The 17115-nt window shown below is 42.4% G+C and overlaps 1 protein-coding gene and 1 pseudogene across 6 annotated transcripts in view; one reads left to right on the top strand and one right to left on the bottom strand.

The window, feature by feature from the left end:
- Positions 1–17115, top strand: part of LOC103164262 (coiled-coil domain-containing protein 91) — a 187437-nt gene that overhangs the window by 105403 nt on the left and 64919 nt on the right. For 5 of the 6 annotated variants that reach the window (XM_027430066.2, XM_027430067.2, XM_035449068.1 and 2 more), the window contains one exon: positions 12249–12356. The exons of the other annotated variant lie outside the window; for it this stretch is intronic. In XM_027430066.2, the coding sequence (XP_027285867.1) occupies positions 12249–12356 (108 nt within the window). The remainder of the gene's footprint in view (positions 1–12248; positions 12357–17115) is intronic. 6 annotated transcript variants of the gene reach the window in all.
- Positions 9054–10546, bottom strand: LOC113837141 (annotated as a pseudogene).

The following is a 17115-nucleotide window of genomic DNA, read 5'->3' as shown; positions in this document are numbered from 1 at the left end:
TGTCAAAGACAGGTATGCTGGGATAGGTATCTTCCCCAGAAACTAGACCAGTTGGTGTCGCTAGGGCCTATGTCTTTTATTTCAAAGTTTGAACATTATTCTACTTCCCGAGGGCTTGTGACCCACGACCATCTTCATTTGCACGTCCCTGTTTGGCGTCACCTTGCTGCTGCTATTTTCTGTGTTCTTACCCATTATTGACTAAGCTCTAAGGGTACGTATCCACTTGCACATACACATGTGTGCATTTACATATGTGATGTCCCAGTGAAATCACACATTAAAGAGTAATCTTATATGTATTAAGATGTAAGTGAGTGTAGGTAAGACTGTTCCTTGCTCTTGAATGTTAAGAGGAAAAACAAGAAGAAATTGAGTTTCAATTGTAGCTAAGCAAGTAGGATTTGACTCACATCAAGATGGTTTTTAACAAAACTCCATCCTTGTGTTTCTGGAGTCAGAGAGCTCCTGAGGGAGGAAGGCCAGTATAGCAGCCCAGGGGGAGAACCAAGGGAAGCCATGCATGGAAAAAGAATGGCATATTTACTGACGTAGATGGCACTGCCTGGTGTCTGTCTTCACTTCCCTACAGAGAAGGCACCCTTCTGCCCAGAGGGCCTTGCTTTCTTGTTGCTCTTTACCAAGTTTCTCCTCATGCCTCAGTCCAGCTAGTACAGTGCCCATCAATACTTGAGGTAAAGTAATTTTCAGTGCTAACCCCACTTTCAAAAAGGGTTTTTCTTTTTGCCCTAAATAACTTTTGGGAAGAATTTTCCAAGGAAGTACTTAGTTGACTCAGTGTGTTGCAATCCAACTTCTAGCTTGCTCTAATACAAGGGGAAGTTCTCAAGACACTAAGTCAAACATGCTGCTTTTATTTTATCTCACTTGAAGCTCAGTTCATTAAAACATTCCAGCTTGACACAAGTTACATCTGAACATGTTTTTTTGCTTAAAATTTTTGTTTTGCTACTGTATAGAGGATATTTTTTTTTCTACTGAAGTTCTGCCCTTCCCACATTTTTATTTTCTTGTTTTTAACTTAAACCTAGCATAGTATTTACTTAAAGAAAGATCAGTGATTTATTTAGTAAAAGACTTTTGCTGCTCTTAAATACAGATGTAGAATTTTTTTTCTATAAAAGCATTTGTAAGTTGTTTTCTTGTCTAGCTGACCTTTTTTAATTTTGGAATTACATTACATTCTTTTGCTAATGTTTAAAAGATTTAGGGCACGGTGGGATATCTCAGTGGTTTTGATCCTACCAAATCAAATTTATTTTTTTTAATTGAAAGGTTTAGTCATTTTTTCAGATCAATTGGACAGGAATGTTAAAACCTTGAATTTTTATCTGCTTGATGAGTTAAAACAGTGAGTAGAGTTTGGTTTTGTATTTCTTCACAGATGATGCTTAACAAGTTATAACTGTAAAGGTGTGTTAAATTTTCTTTGTCTTATTTGTGGGTAGCTTGGCATTTTCTGTATCAGTTTTGATTTTTGTGAAATGAGAAAATTGGATGCTGCCAAACATCAGGGGAGAATTATGTCTCGAATACTAGGTACCTTTTCCTTCTCCAATATATTATTGACATACAATAGGCCAAGAAGCATACATTTAAGAAACTCATTCTTTTGGCTAGGTGCAGGAATACTCAGGAGGCTAAGGCAGAACAATTGTTGAGTTCCAGGACAGGCTGAATTCCATAGTGAACTGAGACGCAACTTGGACTACTTACTGAAATTCTGTATCAGAATAAATGTACAAATCAGCAAGCCAACCAGTCAACCAACCAGTCAAGCTACTAATTGACCAAACAACCAACTAACTAACCCACCAACTGATCAACCAGTGAGTCAGCCAACCAACGAACCAGTCAGCCAGCCAACCAGTCCACCAATTGATCAACTAAACAACCAGCCAGCCAACCAGTCCACCCACCAATTGACTAAACCAAACAACCAGCCAGCCAGTCAACCAACCAGACAACCAGACAACCAACCAACTGATCAATCAACCAACTAGCTGGTTCACCCTTGCCTTGTGGTAGCTGCACACTTGAGGATGTGTTCCTCACAGGCACACAGTGCCACTTTTCTCCTGCAGACTGTTTTTGAAGCTTGGATCCACGTGCCATCTTTAGTTCTGTGTATAATCTAGAAGCCAAGTTCCAGTTATTACTGAGTGCATGAATAGTATGTGTAAACACTGGAAACAGTGCATGGGCGGGTTCCTGGATTCCTTTTCTTGTGATGAGATTATTCTGGTGCTCTCCCACTCCTGTTATTCAGGTCTTGAGAAAATGCACTGAAGCTTATGCATAGGAGTTTCTGCTACTTAAAATGGAAAAGTGATTGGTGTGAGGTTGCTGCATAAAGTTGTCGGGAATAATCTCAATTCAATCTTTGTAACCCAGTTTCCCATGGCAGCTAAACCGTGTTTTGTGAGGGTTTTGGTCTTTGGCTTTTTTTTTTTTTTTTTTTTTTTTTTTTTTTTTTTTTTTTTTGACTATGCCTTAAATTCCTGTTGGTAAGCATTACATTGAATTGAAGCAAATCCCTGTCACTTACATGCCAGCCTAGAGAATCACATGATTGCTGCATCTATTTTCCAGAGCCTCCACTAGCTAGTGCTTTATTTGACTTTGGGTTGATTGTGCTGTCTACTAAGGGAGAGCATGTTGCATTTAGGAGACTCTTTTTTCCCAGGGTGTACGGTTACTCCATATTAAAGTTCTTTCCCAACTGGAGAAACAACTTTGTTTTCTCTTTGTTGGGTAATTTCCATTGATTAGATGTTTCTGGGTTTTCATCCAAAGATGGGAAAAGTAAAATTTAAGATACTTTTTATTTGACTCTCACCATTCTGTTAGCCCAAAGGTATGAAATAAATTTATAGCTTTTAGTTATTTGATTGAACATAGACTCTCATAAATTCCGAGTGTTATCATGTGATCAGATTTTTCCTGGACACGAACATTGTTTGCTGTTGCCAGCGAAGTCTGGCTCAACAGCCCGTTGCTAGATATGAGTGACTGGATGGGACTCAGGCCTTGGCCTGTCTTCCCTTGTCCCTCCCACTAAGCTCAGCCTCACTGGAAGTTTGAGGAAGGCTGAGCACTTGAAAATGGCTCTTCTGTGCCTCTGAGTTTACAGGGCTGAGCCAGAACTCCACATGCCAGGCTATTCTTGTGGTTTTTCCTAGCCAGGCCAAAACCAAAAGGCAGTAGGAATATTGGAAGAAAGCTAGTTCTATTATAGATTGTGGCTTTGCATGTGTTGTTAGTGAGTAGCAGCCTGGTAATGGGGCAGGAGGGAGACTTCTGGATGAAGACACAGCTCTTCTCACTCTCTCCCCCCCTCTCCCATCTCCTCCTGTCTTCTCCATTCCCTCCCGTGTCCCTCTCTTGACTTATTTCACTGTCTATCAGATCTCCAGGAAGAACCCCCCCAACATAATAATAAACTCAAGATAAATCAATAAATTTACTTGTCATTTGTTCCAAGTGCCCAGCACCTGCTTCCCTCCATCCACTCTGAGCCTTTACTTTCCAAATCACAGTGTTCATGCAAAGAACCTTCAACCTTTTGTGACCAGCGCTGTTCACTGTGAAGCATTTGATCTGGTCATTGCCCATCTTATACTGCTAGATAGGATAGATCGCCAGTCTCTGATTATTACCTGAAAATTCTATTAGACTTGTAGGGACAATGAATCCCCAGTTACTATCCCTGCCCCCTTTCCTTATTTACATGGTTGAGGCCTGACATGTTCTGATGGAGAGGAGAGCCTGAAACCCAAGGTGACCCAACAATGTCCATCTCAGCTCATACTTTAGGAGAAGGAACTGCACAGTGGCATCTGTAAAACCATGTTTCCTGGCAACCCAGATCAATGTCATGTGTCAGTCATGCAATCCTTGAGCTCTCACTAGTGCAGGTCAGTGGATACTGAACACCCCCAGAAAGTGCCCAAGAAGCAGTGATTAGACTGGACAAAGAATGGATATGCTTGTAACACAGATTTATTTATTCATTTGTCATCAACGTTCCATTTAGTGAGATGGGACAGATGCCATGACTGTTACCAGCAGAGAAAAAAGAACGGTGAGAATTTAACATTCTTACTCTAAACTGAATTCCTAAGTGGAGAGGAGGGTATGTTTCAAGACATCTCTGCAAAGGTGACCATCTTCAAGAATGTATCATTCTTTTAAATTTCTTGTCTGTGTGACAGATACAGAAAGAAATGGTTAAATTTGTTCTTTATTGTGTAATAGATATTGAGGACAGACAACAGAGATGTGGTGATCTGAGAAACCCTTTAACTGTCTTGTTTCTAACAAGTGTGTAACCTACTGTCAAGATCAGGAAGGCTGAGTTCGATTTTAGTTCTTACTTTCTAGGTAGCTTCCTCTGTCAGTGTGAGAACATGAAATTTTCTATACAATCATATACTATTAAGGGGTTTGTCTCACTAAAGCTACTGTTTTTTTGGACATGCTAACATGTTATACAATGAATAATTTGGATAATCCTCTGATTTGTGAAGAGTTGTCAAGTTTCTTTGTAGCAGTGAGAAGGGATTTCTGTAGAAGAGTAACCAGAGTATCCACTCTTCTGTGTTTATCAGCATACTTCCTTTTTGTGATTTTGTGGGGTATTCATGTGTCCCTCCCACATTTAGGAAGTCTTGAGTAAAGACCAGCTTGGGTTGAAGGTAAGGCTGCCAGGCCTCCCCACACTGTTGAGAGAGAGATTTTTCTGTCCTAGTTAGTGACAGTCTGGTTTAGACATGAGAGAGGTTAGTGGCAGTGTCGCTTCTGTGTGGCCTGCTCCAAAATCCTGGGGCAGCCTGAGCCCTGGGGAGCAATTCTTGACTTCTAAGAGTTTTCAGTCAGCAGGTCTTAAGAATTTCAGATATTACAGTCACTTCTGGTGTGTGTTGTTGCCTCATAACTGCAAACAACCTGGAGGTGCCTTGTAACTTTGTTACCTATAAAAAGACCTCAAGGCAGGTGTTTCTCTGGCACTGCTCTGATGAAGTTGGTTTGAGTCTAGCATCACAGCTCTCGGTGCTGGCAAAGGTTCCATGTGAGGAACCCTTTGTTCTCTCCCTAGAGACCTGCACTTCATGAATTGATCCCACCAAGTTGGAAAAAGAAGTAGTAATAATTTTAAATCTAGCAACTACTAAAAGGAATGCTTACTCCAGTTTGTTTCCAAGAGTCTATTTTATGTTTGTACAGTGAGGAATTTAAAACACAAAGCAGTCAGGAATTGTTAGAGCATTCCCATTTTGGAACATCATCAATAAGAAGAATAAAGCCACCACCATCATAAAAGAGAGCCTCGCCACCAAAGGGGATGGTCTGTAGTTCTTCCCACTGACCACTGCTGATGTCGGGGACACAGAGGTGCCACTGCTGACAAATGCAGGTGAACAGACAAAGGAGGAGTTATGGAGGGTAAGAGCCAGGTCCTTCCTGCCCGGATGTGGAGCTTGCTTGTGCCTGGGAAGTCCAGACCTGCCCATTCCGGCCTCATGGCTGACCCCGCAATGCTTTCTTCCCACTGTTTCAGGCTTCCTGCACTAGTAACCAAGTACTTCATGTAATCCCCTGAGGACTCATGAGGATGGAGAAATCACTCCTGCTTTCCTGTCTTTGTTCTTTCAGCTGAAACCGTAGCTGTGCATCAAGTCACAAGGAACAAGGCTGTGGCATCAGAGAGGGAGGCTGGCTGTGTGGCAGCTTTTCAAGAGGTTGAAGTGTCTGGAAGGCAGATGTGCACAGCCTCTGTGCTGCACTTAATTTTAGAAACTTCTTAATTTTAATGTGTTGTCCATGGCACAAAAGAAATTTTCACTGGGAGACTTGTGTGGTGTTTGAGGTAACAGCTCTTATGTTACTAGAATCCTGTAATGGCCAGGCCAGCAGGAACCATTCCCTCTGTCCTGAAGGTTTTCTTTGGCCTCCACAGCCTCCACAGCACTTTATAACATGGCTAGACTGTATTGAATTTCCGCTAAGATCGACGCCCATCAGCTAACATTTCTCCTTTGACTTGCTTATGAATGCGGCACTGGTCCTCAGTCTACAGAAAAGTCAGAATGCCAGAGCCTCTCCACACACCCAAAATGGTAACAGACATTGTTGCAGCCTTCGTGTTACCTTGCTGGCACTCTTCTTGGGAAGGAAGGAAGGAAGGAAGGAAGGAAGGAAGGAAGGAAGGAAGGAAGGAAGGAAGGAAGGAAGGAAGGAAGGAAGGAAGACGGAGAACCCTCTGATGTCTCAATTGAGTTTTTGTTTTTGTTTTGTTTTTTTCTAAAATGAAAAAGACTCAGATCTGTTGTTAGTTCTCCTCAGACCTGTGGTCTTTCTCCTAAGAAAGGGGCTCTTCTCTTCTCCCCAGAAGTTAGACATATGGGGCCAGGATGGCCTTTTCCTGATGGGTCATAGGGAGTGCACACTTGAGCTAGAACCAGGAGTCAGGATGAAGTAACTGGAAATCTTAAATCCCTACTGAAGCCTTTGTTCCTGCAGTTATCTATAAGATAATTACAGAAGACAAATTAGTGTTAACACAAACAATAAAAGACCCAGAGATAGATACTGGGGTTCAAGCTTCAAAAGAAAGTTCAGAAAAGCAAAGCAGCCAAGCCACTAGCTCTCACCTCTACCTCAGGCTGAACGGGTTGTCCTGTCTCCACGAACTCCCACCAATCCTCTCCTCAGCGAGGCTGGAGACTTCAGTGTCTTATCCTCAATGTGGCTGGAGAATGAATGCCTGATACTGACTAACGAAGACCCTGTGCCTATCTTTTATACTCCTCTAGTGCTGGGATTAAAGGCATGTGATCCTAGGTGCTGAGATCATCTTTGTGTGAGCTGTTTTCTTTAGGATTGGATCAATTTTATCACAGAGATCCGGCTACCTCTTAATTCCAAATCCTAGGATTAAAGGTGTGCACCACCACCTCCTAGCTTCTGGCTGCTGGGATTAAAGGTGTGTGTCTCCACTGCCTGATCTCTATAGCTTGAGACTGAATTTGCTTTCTGAATCATCAGGAAAACTTTAATAAATCATAAATAATATATCACCACAAATAGAAATGTTAATATTAGCTATTAGTTAACATTAGTGCCTTTTTTGACTTAAATTCCATGAGAGTTTTACATAGCAAGGCAACCATTGTCTTACATAATAACACAGGATGCCAGGAAACACATGTGGCTACTGTGAGCATGTTTTCATGTGTCCACCATGTATAAAGCTGAGATGGAAGGGTGGCTTTGGGGAGTTTTCTGGACATAGGCACTAAACATCCCAAGTTTGAGTAACCTGAGAAGGTCTGTCAGGGCTTGCTGTGGCTCCCAGGGTCTCCTGCTTCCACTCTCCTGTATTTGCCTCTGCTCTGGCCTCTGCCTTCCTCATGACAGCTGTGTACTGAGCCTATGGGCAGGCCTTGATATCCACACACACACGTCAGTGCGTGCTTGTTTTCTGTCTTTCTGCAGTGGGCTCTTTACAATGGAATGTGCACTGTTGTTAGATAAATCTCTCCGCCAAAAGCCGCCGAGCCCCACCGCCAAGTGTGTGCTCTATGCCAGCCGCCCGCCCTAGTTAGGGCCCCAAATAATGCACAGAGACACTTGTATTAGTTACAATGCTGCTTGGCCAATTACTAGGATTCTCATCTGTTAGCTCAGTCTTAATTATCATAAATCTATATATTTTATAAGTCTTATCGGATGCCTTATTGACGTCCCTCCTTGCTGGTGGCTCACATCCTGCCGCTGGAGGAGGCCAAGGGAAAAAAGGGTGGCACTTCCTGTTTCCTTTTCTTAAATATGAGTCTCCTTGCTATGTCACTTCCTGCCTGAAACACCACTTCTCTACTACATTTCCCAGAATCCTCTTTGACTCCTAGTCCTGCCTAACTTGCTGCCATTGGCCAAACAGTATTTTATTCAACAATCAGTAAGATAAACATACACAGTACATTCCCCATCACACTGTCTTCTTCCCCTGCAGATGGGAGGTTGTATGCATATGGCTGGGATGTTGGCTCTTTCTTCTTGTTCCTAAGCAGCTTTTATGGGACTTTTCCTCAACAAGTGGTGTTCCAAAGAGGAGGGACCATGTGACTCCTTGTTGAAGGTGGAGGCTAGTCAGATGATATCTCCACAACGGAAGAGACTGTTTTATTATTGGTCTTCCTAAAAACATAACTGACTAGAAATTAGAGTCAGCCATTTAAATTTGGGACCACAGCCCACAGGGAAGTGAAAACAGCTCTCTGGATTGAGCATCTCTGTCACACTCCACATTCCAGAAAAGAATGACAGTTTTGCCAGGCCTGGGGATACACTCTGTCCTCCCAGGACTTGGGAAAGGAGTATAACCTAACTACATAGTGAATTTGAGGGCAGCCTGGGCTTATCTGACACCCAATCCCCAAACAAGAAGGCATTCCTTATGAAATACTTGCAATTATTCAATTGTCTGTATCATTCTTTTTATAAAAACAAGCTCTCATTTAATAAATCTGAAGTCATTCTCAGTACACGGGCATCAATGGAAACATTCTTTTTAATAGGTCATAGATTTAAAAAGTCATAGATACTGTGTATTCTGTATAAACGGGTGGATGTCAAGTTAGTTCCTTTTGATTTATAAGCCTCAGCGTCACTGCATAATAAAGAATGTAGCCAAAGGAAACGCTGTTGGTCACTGGCATAGGACAGTCTTGTTTCTATGATATGAAGCTTTCTGAATGGACGGGTTCAGGCCTGACGAAACTGTAAAATGGTGACTCAGTGAATAGACTCTCTGGAAATTGTACAAACTGTCACTCACTTTCATCATTAATAGCTTACCCCACACCATTTCACTATTGCTATTTAAAATAAAAACCTGCTTCTGAGTCCCCTAGAGGCGGCCTGTGCACGCAGCCTCAATGCCCTGGCCACCTCATGTCCAGGGCGTGCCAATAGAGTCCAACAGAGACTTTGGCTTTAGGAAGGAATCACGAACATTGAAAAGAATGGCTTTAATCGTCATTAAGTGTGCTATGGGAGGGAGTGTGCTTCAGACAGTCTGGGCAGCGCGGGTGGCAGGTCACGCCTGCTGTCGTGTCTGCAGACACTATTTGTACATAACAAGACAAAGAGGAAAAGCAGTCCCTTTCAAACAAACTTAAAAAAATTATTCCCAGTGGTTCCTATCAACAGAACACATTTATGACAGTGACGTGTACAGACTCACCCAGCACTTTCTGTATATCCTAAAGAAAACAAGCATTTACATGATTCATGATTTATACTAAATTTTAAAAAAAGATCAATTGTACACTTGCCCCTCGGACAGGATAACCTGCTGAGGTGTATAGCTTAACACCATCATCAGAGTTGTCTGCAAAAAGGGAACAGAGGTTAAAAAACAAAAAACAAACAAACAAAAAAAAACAGCGTGTGCCCATGACCCATGGTCCATGATCTGCATTGTCAAACTCGCCACAGTAGGTGGGTGCAGAAAACAGAGTGACCAACTGCCTCTTTTGCAAAAAACTCATACCCATCTTCAACCACCTGATGGGCTGTACATAGAAGATCCAAATCATGCTTATGGAGAATTTTTTTTTGTTGTTGTTTGTTTTTGTTTTGTTTTTTGTTTTTTGTTTTCTGAGACAGGATTTCTCTGTGGCTTTGGAGGCTGTCCTGGAACTAGCTCTTGTAGACCAGGCTGGTCTCAAACTCACAGAGATCCACCTGCCTCTGCCTCCCGAGGGCTGGGATTAAAGGCATGTGCCACCAACGCCCGGCTGCTTATGGAGAAATTTTGCAACCACTTCTGCACGAAATATGAAGGACACTCCTCTGTCATTTTCACCCCAACCCAAGACATCTTTATCATTGTGGTCAGACCACAAAAGCTCACAAAGAAGACCTTGATCTGCACATCATCAGTTGGTCTCATAATTCGACGAGCCTGCTCCATAGACTGAAGATATGGTGATGAACTTCCGTGACAGCAGCATTTCTTCTCATCCACGATGGGCTGCTATTGGTAAGCAGTTCAAACAGTCTGCGAACGTTTTCCACAGCTTAATATTGTGTCTTCTTTTGCATTCATTGTAAAACCCATAGATTCTATTGACGCTGGCATACTCATGGTTCCCTCTGAGAAAGAAAAAGAAAGAAAAAGTTTGTAGACTAGCAAGAGGCAGGTTGTCTCCAGTGACTGCTTACCCCTGTCCACATAGTCCCCAAGAAACAAATAGCTGCTTTCTGGCGGGAAGCCACCGTATTCAAATAGCCAGAGCAAATCCTAGAACTGCCTGGGGATGTCACCACATATCTTGAACGGCGCTTCAAGTTCCAGAAGGATAGGCTGTCTGAGGAAGATCTCCTGAGACGTCAAGCAGAGTCCTCGGATTTCGTTCTCCTGTAGCTGGACATTCTTGCCTGGCTTGGACCCCCTCAGTTCCAGCAGCTGTTGGATGATGCTGTTGATGTTGAGTTTATCGATAACCGCTGTCACCATCCTCCCCCCCCACCTCCGTGCCCCTCCCCTCACCCCCCCCCCCCCCCCGCCTCCGTGCCCCCTGCTCCCAGCTTCCTCCTCCTTTCGCCATTGGAACCACAAGCCTATATCATTCTTTAATTAACATTCTTTATGCCAAGCATAGTGGTACACCTTTAATTCTAGCAATTGAAGGGGAAAGGCAGGTGAATCTCTGAGTTCAAAGCCAGCCTGGTCTACAGAGTGAGTTCCAGGCCAACCAAGGCTACATAATGAGACCCTGTCTCAAACTAAACAAAACACTGAAAAGAATTTTTTAAGGTAACAAATGCTAATTTTTGCCATAGGAAAATTGGAGATTTACAGCATCTAGTCCAGCTCAGAGGCTTAATTTTGGTTTCCCCATCCGTCACTCCTTATGCTTCTAAACTAGGTTCTCAGCCTGGGACCAAGGCGGCTTCAGGAGCAGTCTCACCGTGGGTGAGCACTCCGCCCTGTCCCTCCCTTAGCCAGGCACTGGCTTCACCCTCTGCTCTCCTAGGACCTGATGTGGGGCAGGGACATAGGCTCATATCTCCCATTGCAGCAGAACCCACTCTCTGAGCCTCCGAGACTTACCCAGAGGTCTAAAACATATTTTTACTTCTTGTTAAAAATAAAATGCATGCCTGTTTATTTAGGATTTTGATGCCTGTTGTTCCCAACTGAATTAAGTCTATTTTCAAAACACAGATTAGGAGATTTGGCTCCCTTTTCTTTTGCTGGCAAATGTGCCAAAGGTCTGTTTCCCATAAGATGTGTCTGCCTTCAGTTGCCGTCCTGACTGTGAGTAGTTTGTTATACCACAGGTCTAACAGCAGAGCGAGTGCTGAGGAGCCCTGGTATGCATTCAGGATGTTAGAATCTATAAATAGCACGTAGATACTATGGGAATATGGCAGGATCACACAGTGCCTAGAAGAGAGGAGGAAAGCTGGCAACGTGTAAACATGCCCAGGAAGGGGTATGTTGGCACCATCACCCGCTGACTCGACTTTCTTAGAGCGGTGACATCTCACGTCCCTCTCCTGGCTTCCGGCATCCACATTATACTGTTCCATCTCACAAACCACGCTCCCCTTTATGAATACTGCTTTAGGCTGGCTTACACATACCTAACCTCCACCCTTTCACCTAGGGGGCACAAGCATCCTGGGGGGGGGCAGGCTTTAGTGTCTCAGTTGCTCGCTCGGAGCCGCCATCTGCTTCCACTTGCCTTGTGGTCTCGAAGATCATGCTTGGCCCATGGCTACTGCAGTGTGTCCAGAGGATGTGGAGTTTTGTCAGCCAGTGAAATATGTCTGGCTTTTTTTCCTCCCCCCAGCCCCCCACCAGCTTTCATTCGCTCTTCATCCTGTGTGGTCTCTCTCTACTGAACTGAATTTCTATTTAACAGAACTATTTACTCTCTTTATCATTTTCTATGGCTTTTTTTTTTATTTTTAAGGAGAAGGTGTGTAGGAGTTAAGCCAAAAAAAAAAAAAAAAAAAGTGTAGTTTTGACAGAAATGAAACCTAAAGATAGATGCTTAATGTCCCGTGTCAGCGCACTCCACCGTCGTGCGTGTGGGTTCTGGAGTGCAGATTGCCCTACTTAACATGCAGAGCTGTCAAGCACTCGCCAGGAGTCAGCGCCAGGGATTGTCTTATCCAAATAATTTTTTTTTTTTTTTGCTTGTTTTTAGGCACTTCTGCAGTCTTCAGTTAAGCAACAGTTAGATGCCATTGAGAAGCAGTACATGTCTGCAATCGAGAAACAAGCTCACAGGTGTGAGGAGCTGCTCCATGCTCAGGTATCGCTTAGCCATGCCCCTCCCCACACCAGTGCTCCCCTCTGCCTCCTCCCCAGAATGCTCTCACTGCTCTCTCCCTCAGCTGCCAGCCGTTCATGCCTCTCGATGTGTCTTGGAGGAAAACTACACTTGAGTAAATGTAGCTTGTTAATTTTATGACAAGACTCAGAATAGGGCCACACACCCGCACCACCTGGGTTTCCCCCAATCCACAGTGGCTCTTATTTTCATTTCTGGGTTACATGAAGCTTCACAAAAAAAAGTCACAAACAGAGTCAGAAACAAAGAGATTGCAGAGTGCTCCAGTGTCCGAGTGACTGTTGTGACAGATTTATGAATGATGTTCAGATTGTAAAATTGATGATTAATGGAAAGAGATAAACAAAATATATTCACACTAACAGGGAAACAGCCTGTTCACTTTGGAGTTTTTCGTTGTTTTGTGCAAGTACTGGTTTCTGTTTGGACTTTCTTTCTTTTGATGTTTTTAAAAGCCAGAACAATAAGCTACTTTTCATTAATCAAGCCATCAATCAAAGAGCCTTTACAGGTGTCCCATGGTCAGTAATATGTGTAAGATGCTTCTTGTAATGTTTTGTAACATGAAACTTGGAAAATGAGAATGCAAGCAGCTTTTAAAATCCCATTTAATAGGATAGGAAGAAAATTAGACTCAAATAGGGATCTATTCTGTTAAAGACATTATTTTCTGTTTCTGCCCTCCAAATGGTGCAAATGGTGTAATGTCAGCTCAGGAGATCCAACACAGCTGGCCTCTGCAGAGAAGGCGCTTGCACACACACACACACACACACACACACACACACACACACACACACACACACACACACTGAAAAACAATAAAAGAAAAAGGAGAGGGGGGAAGAGAGAGAGAGAGAGAGAGGAGAGAGAGAGAGGAGAGAGAATCAGACCAGAGAGAGAGAGAAAGAAAATCAGACCAGAGGATCATTTTGGGTGGCTACCTCTTCGGCATCTTACTATTTTATTATAGTCTGCTCTGCTTGCTAAAGAGAAAGCCAAGTGACAGTTGGGTCTGTTTCTGTACACTGTATTTGGAATTCTCAAATTGAGGGATTCATGCCTGTTACGACAGGTCTGTGGGTGCCTGGAACAAACCCCGTCAGTCAGGGGTTGGAGCATAGAGAGCTTCCCGAGTTGTCTGGCACCTACCAGAGGTGACCTGTGTTCATGTTCGTCTGGATTTCTTCTATAAATATCTTTCACCTAATTCAGTCCCCCCAAAATACTTTCTTTTAAATTTTCTTGTGGTCTGGGAGTATATAAGTATATTAAGGTACATCAGTTTAAATTGATTTATGGATGTGGTGTTTGAAATAGATCAAACTCCTTTTTAATTTTATGAATACATATCCTAGCATTTTATTTCTGTGATGAGACCGTAGCATGACCATAGCAACTCTTATGAAGGAACACATTTTACTGGGGGTAGCTTATTGTTCAGGGATTTGGTCCATTATCATCATTGTGTGTAGCATGAATAATAAAAGTTCCAGAGACAGATACTGGGGTTCAAGCTGAGTATCAGAAAAGCAAAGCAGCTAGCTGGCCACTAGCTTCTTACCTCTTCCTCAGTCCGAAAGGAGTGATACTGTGTCCATGAGCTCTCTCTCACCAAGTCTTAGACTGCTGCCTCCCTTCAATGTGGCTGGAAACTAAATCTCAGAATGCTGCTTGGGACACTGGGCTCCTGGCTTTTATATTCCTCTCTCCGGCTGGGATTGAAGGCATGAGATCTGTTACTTTTTTAGACTAATTCAATTCTTTTAACCCAGTGTAGTCTTGAACTCAAAGAGGTCCATCCTGAGTGCTGGGATTAAAGGTGTGTGCCGCCACTGCCTAGCTTCTAAAGCTAACTAGTGTGGCTGGTTTTGCATTCTGATACTTTAGGCAATCTTTATGAATCATAAATAATACATCACCACAATGTCAGGAAGGTGGCACGAAGGCAGACTTGGTGCTGGAGCAGGAGCTGAGAGTTCTGTGTCTGGATCCTCAGGCAGCAGGAAGAGTAAGTGAGCCACCAGACCTGGCTTGAGCTTCTGTAACCTCAAAGCCCATTTCCTGTGACACACTTTATCCAACATAACTTCACCCATGCTAACAAGGCCACTCCCTAAGAGCCCATGGGGTCATTTCACTCAAACCCCCAGAACACACTTTTCCACTTTTTGGGGGGGGGTTGTTTTGTTTGTTTTCCTAAGAAAAGATCATCTTCCATATCTGAGTCTCCTTTATGTGTGTGTCAGAAAACAGTTATGTGTATGTGGACTCAACTGCCTGCCGTCTATCCTGCATTCCCACCTTGTGCAGACACTGTGTTGTCTTACGGCCTTGAACCAGGAAATGTGAAGGCCTCCACATCCTTCTTGTAGTCCAGAATTGCTTGGCTACTTGATTGTCTTAGGGTTCTGAATAAAGGTTATAAGACTATGAATTTTTATAACAAAGCAGGTTGGCATGTTGATGAGGACTGAGTTAGGTTTGGGTTGCGATGTCTTGGCTGCACTGGGTGAGCCTGTATGCTGGCAGAGCACACCACTGCTTGTTCAAGGCTCTACTTCTTCAGTGTTTGGGGCCAGCGTATTGGTTTTGTTTCGGGCTTTTCATTATTGATAAACTGTGTCATCATCCCCTCCCCTGTTCTCAGTAATCCAGTTAGTGCTTGTTGCTACTACATAAAAATGCATGCTATCATTTTTATATCCTGTAATGATCAAATATGACTTACCAGTTTTAGCAGATTTTCTGGTAAAAAAATCCATGGGATTTCTGAGTATAGGACGACACTTTTACATCTTTCCTTCTATTCTTGATGTTGTCATAGTTGCTTTCCTGTCGCTGTGATGAAACACCACGACCAAGGCCAATGTACAGAAGGAAGAGTTTATTTGGGCTTCAGGTTCTAGAGGGTAAGAGATGGAGGAACAGCTTGGCAGCTGGAGTAGACAGCTCATGTCTCACAAAGCACAGAGACAACTGAGAATGGAGGAATGTTAGTCTCTCAAAGCCTGTCTCTCTGACACACTGCCTGCAGCAAGGCTGTGCCACCTACACCTCCCCCAAAAGTGCCACCAACCAGGGACCAGGTGTTCAGATGCCTGAACTCATGGAGACTTTTCACGTTGAGACCACCTCAGTGTCTTCTCTTCCTCATCTTGCCAAACGAGTTCTGTGGTGTTAAAGTAGACGATGAGGACAGAGATTGTGTGGTCTTTGTTCTGCTCCAGGAAAGTGCTATAGTTTTCACCTGCGGGTGTAATTCTAGCTGCGGCTGCCCTTGGCAAAGCTCTGTGCTAAGCTGAGCGTCTTTCAAATCGGTGCTTTTATTCTAGAAATAGATGTTGGATTTTATTTGTCATCTGACTACACATACTTCGTTTGGATAAGTATATTTGTGTTGAAGCCTTACATAGCATCCTCTTATTGTCCTTTCAGTAACGTGGAAATTTTGGTTGTCTCTTTTGTGTTCAGATATTGGTAATTTGTGTCATGTTTCATTTTCTTCAATAATCTGCTAGAGATTGATCAATTTTTTGGAACTTCTCAAGGAATCAGTCAATGAGGCTTTCAGTTTTATTGACTTCCTTTTTTTTTTTATGTCTGGGAGACTAATTTCTTCTCTAAAATTTACTGTTAAAATCCACAGGTTTAGTTGGGTGCCAGTTTGTCTTCACTTGGGTCTCCAAGCATGGCCTCAGGTCCCCTTCAGTGGAGCCCTTGTTTAGTCATTGTGGACCTGCTTTAAAGGTGGGGAATTTAATTAAAATCTTGTTTCTATTTTAATTAAATGACTTTGTCTTGTAACTGGGTCTAGAAGTATTTTATTCTTTTCCAGATACTTTGATGTTTTGCAGATGTATTTATTTTATTGATTTTAAGTCTTACTCTGCTGTAGTTTGAGAACACACTTCATGTGATATACTTTTGAGGTCTGTTTGATAGTCCACAATGTCATCATTTAGATGAAAGCCTTTTTGTTGTCCTCTTCAGGACTTATGTATTTTTATAATTTCCTGTCTGCCTGCCTTGGCAGCTGTAAACACTTGACCATACTTGGAGATTTGCCTAGTTTTCTGTGCCTGTCTGTCAAGTTTTAACCTTTTCTAGAACATTTGACATACAAACAGTTGAGGCACACACATGAGAATTGTTATACACTCTTCATGTAGTTATCCCTTCACTGCTATGAAATGTCCATATCATATTCTGGTGACATGTGTTGCAATGAGAAATATAAATAACCCACTTTTATTTTGATTATTGTCAGTTGGGTATATTTTCCTCTGTTTTTACTCTTGATGAATTTTTCTCTAATTATGTCAAATGGGTTTCTTGTAGGAAGCATATACTTGCATATTATTACAGATCCTACAATACATTCTGGCTTCTATTTGTGTTTAAAGATTCTTAAATAATTTTTTTCCAGTTGATGTTAAGGCTCATTTCTTAGGAAATATTTAGGAATCACTTCAAAATATTATTTGTTTCTAAAATGGATTTTAAAATGAGTGTTTTATTGTTAGTAAGCACCTAGCTATGAAATAACTATAAATATACTAATAACCTTATGCAAAATAATATTTGTGACATTATGGCTTCCTATGTGATCTTTATACATGTACATATATAAATATGCAAATATGATCTTTATACTTGTAAATTGTATTGAGAAAGCTGATTGTGTACCTAAAATTACATTTTAGTGCAGATTAAAAAA

The sequence above is a fragment of the Cricetulus griseus genome, chromosome 8, assembly GCF_003668045.3.
Source record: "Cricetulus griseus strain 17A/GY chromosome 8, alternate assembly CriGri-PICRH-1.0, whole genome shotgun sequence".
In the NCBI taxonomy this organism is placed as follows: Eukaryota; Metazoa; Chordata; class Mammalia; order Rodentia; family Cricetidae; genus Cricetulus; species Cricetulus griseus.
This window is presented reverse-complemented; position numbering and strand designations above follow the sequence as displayed.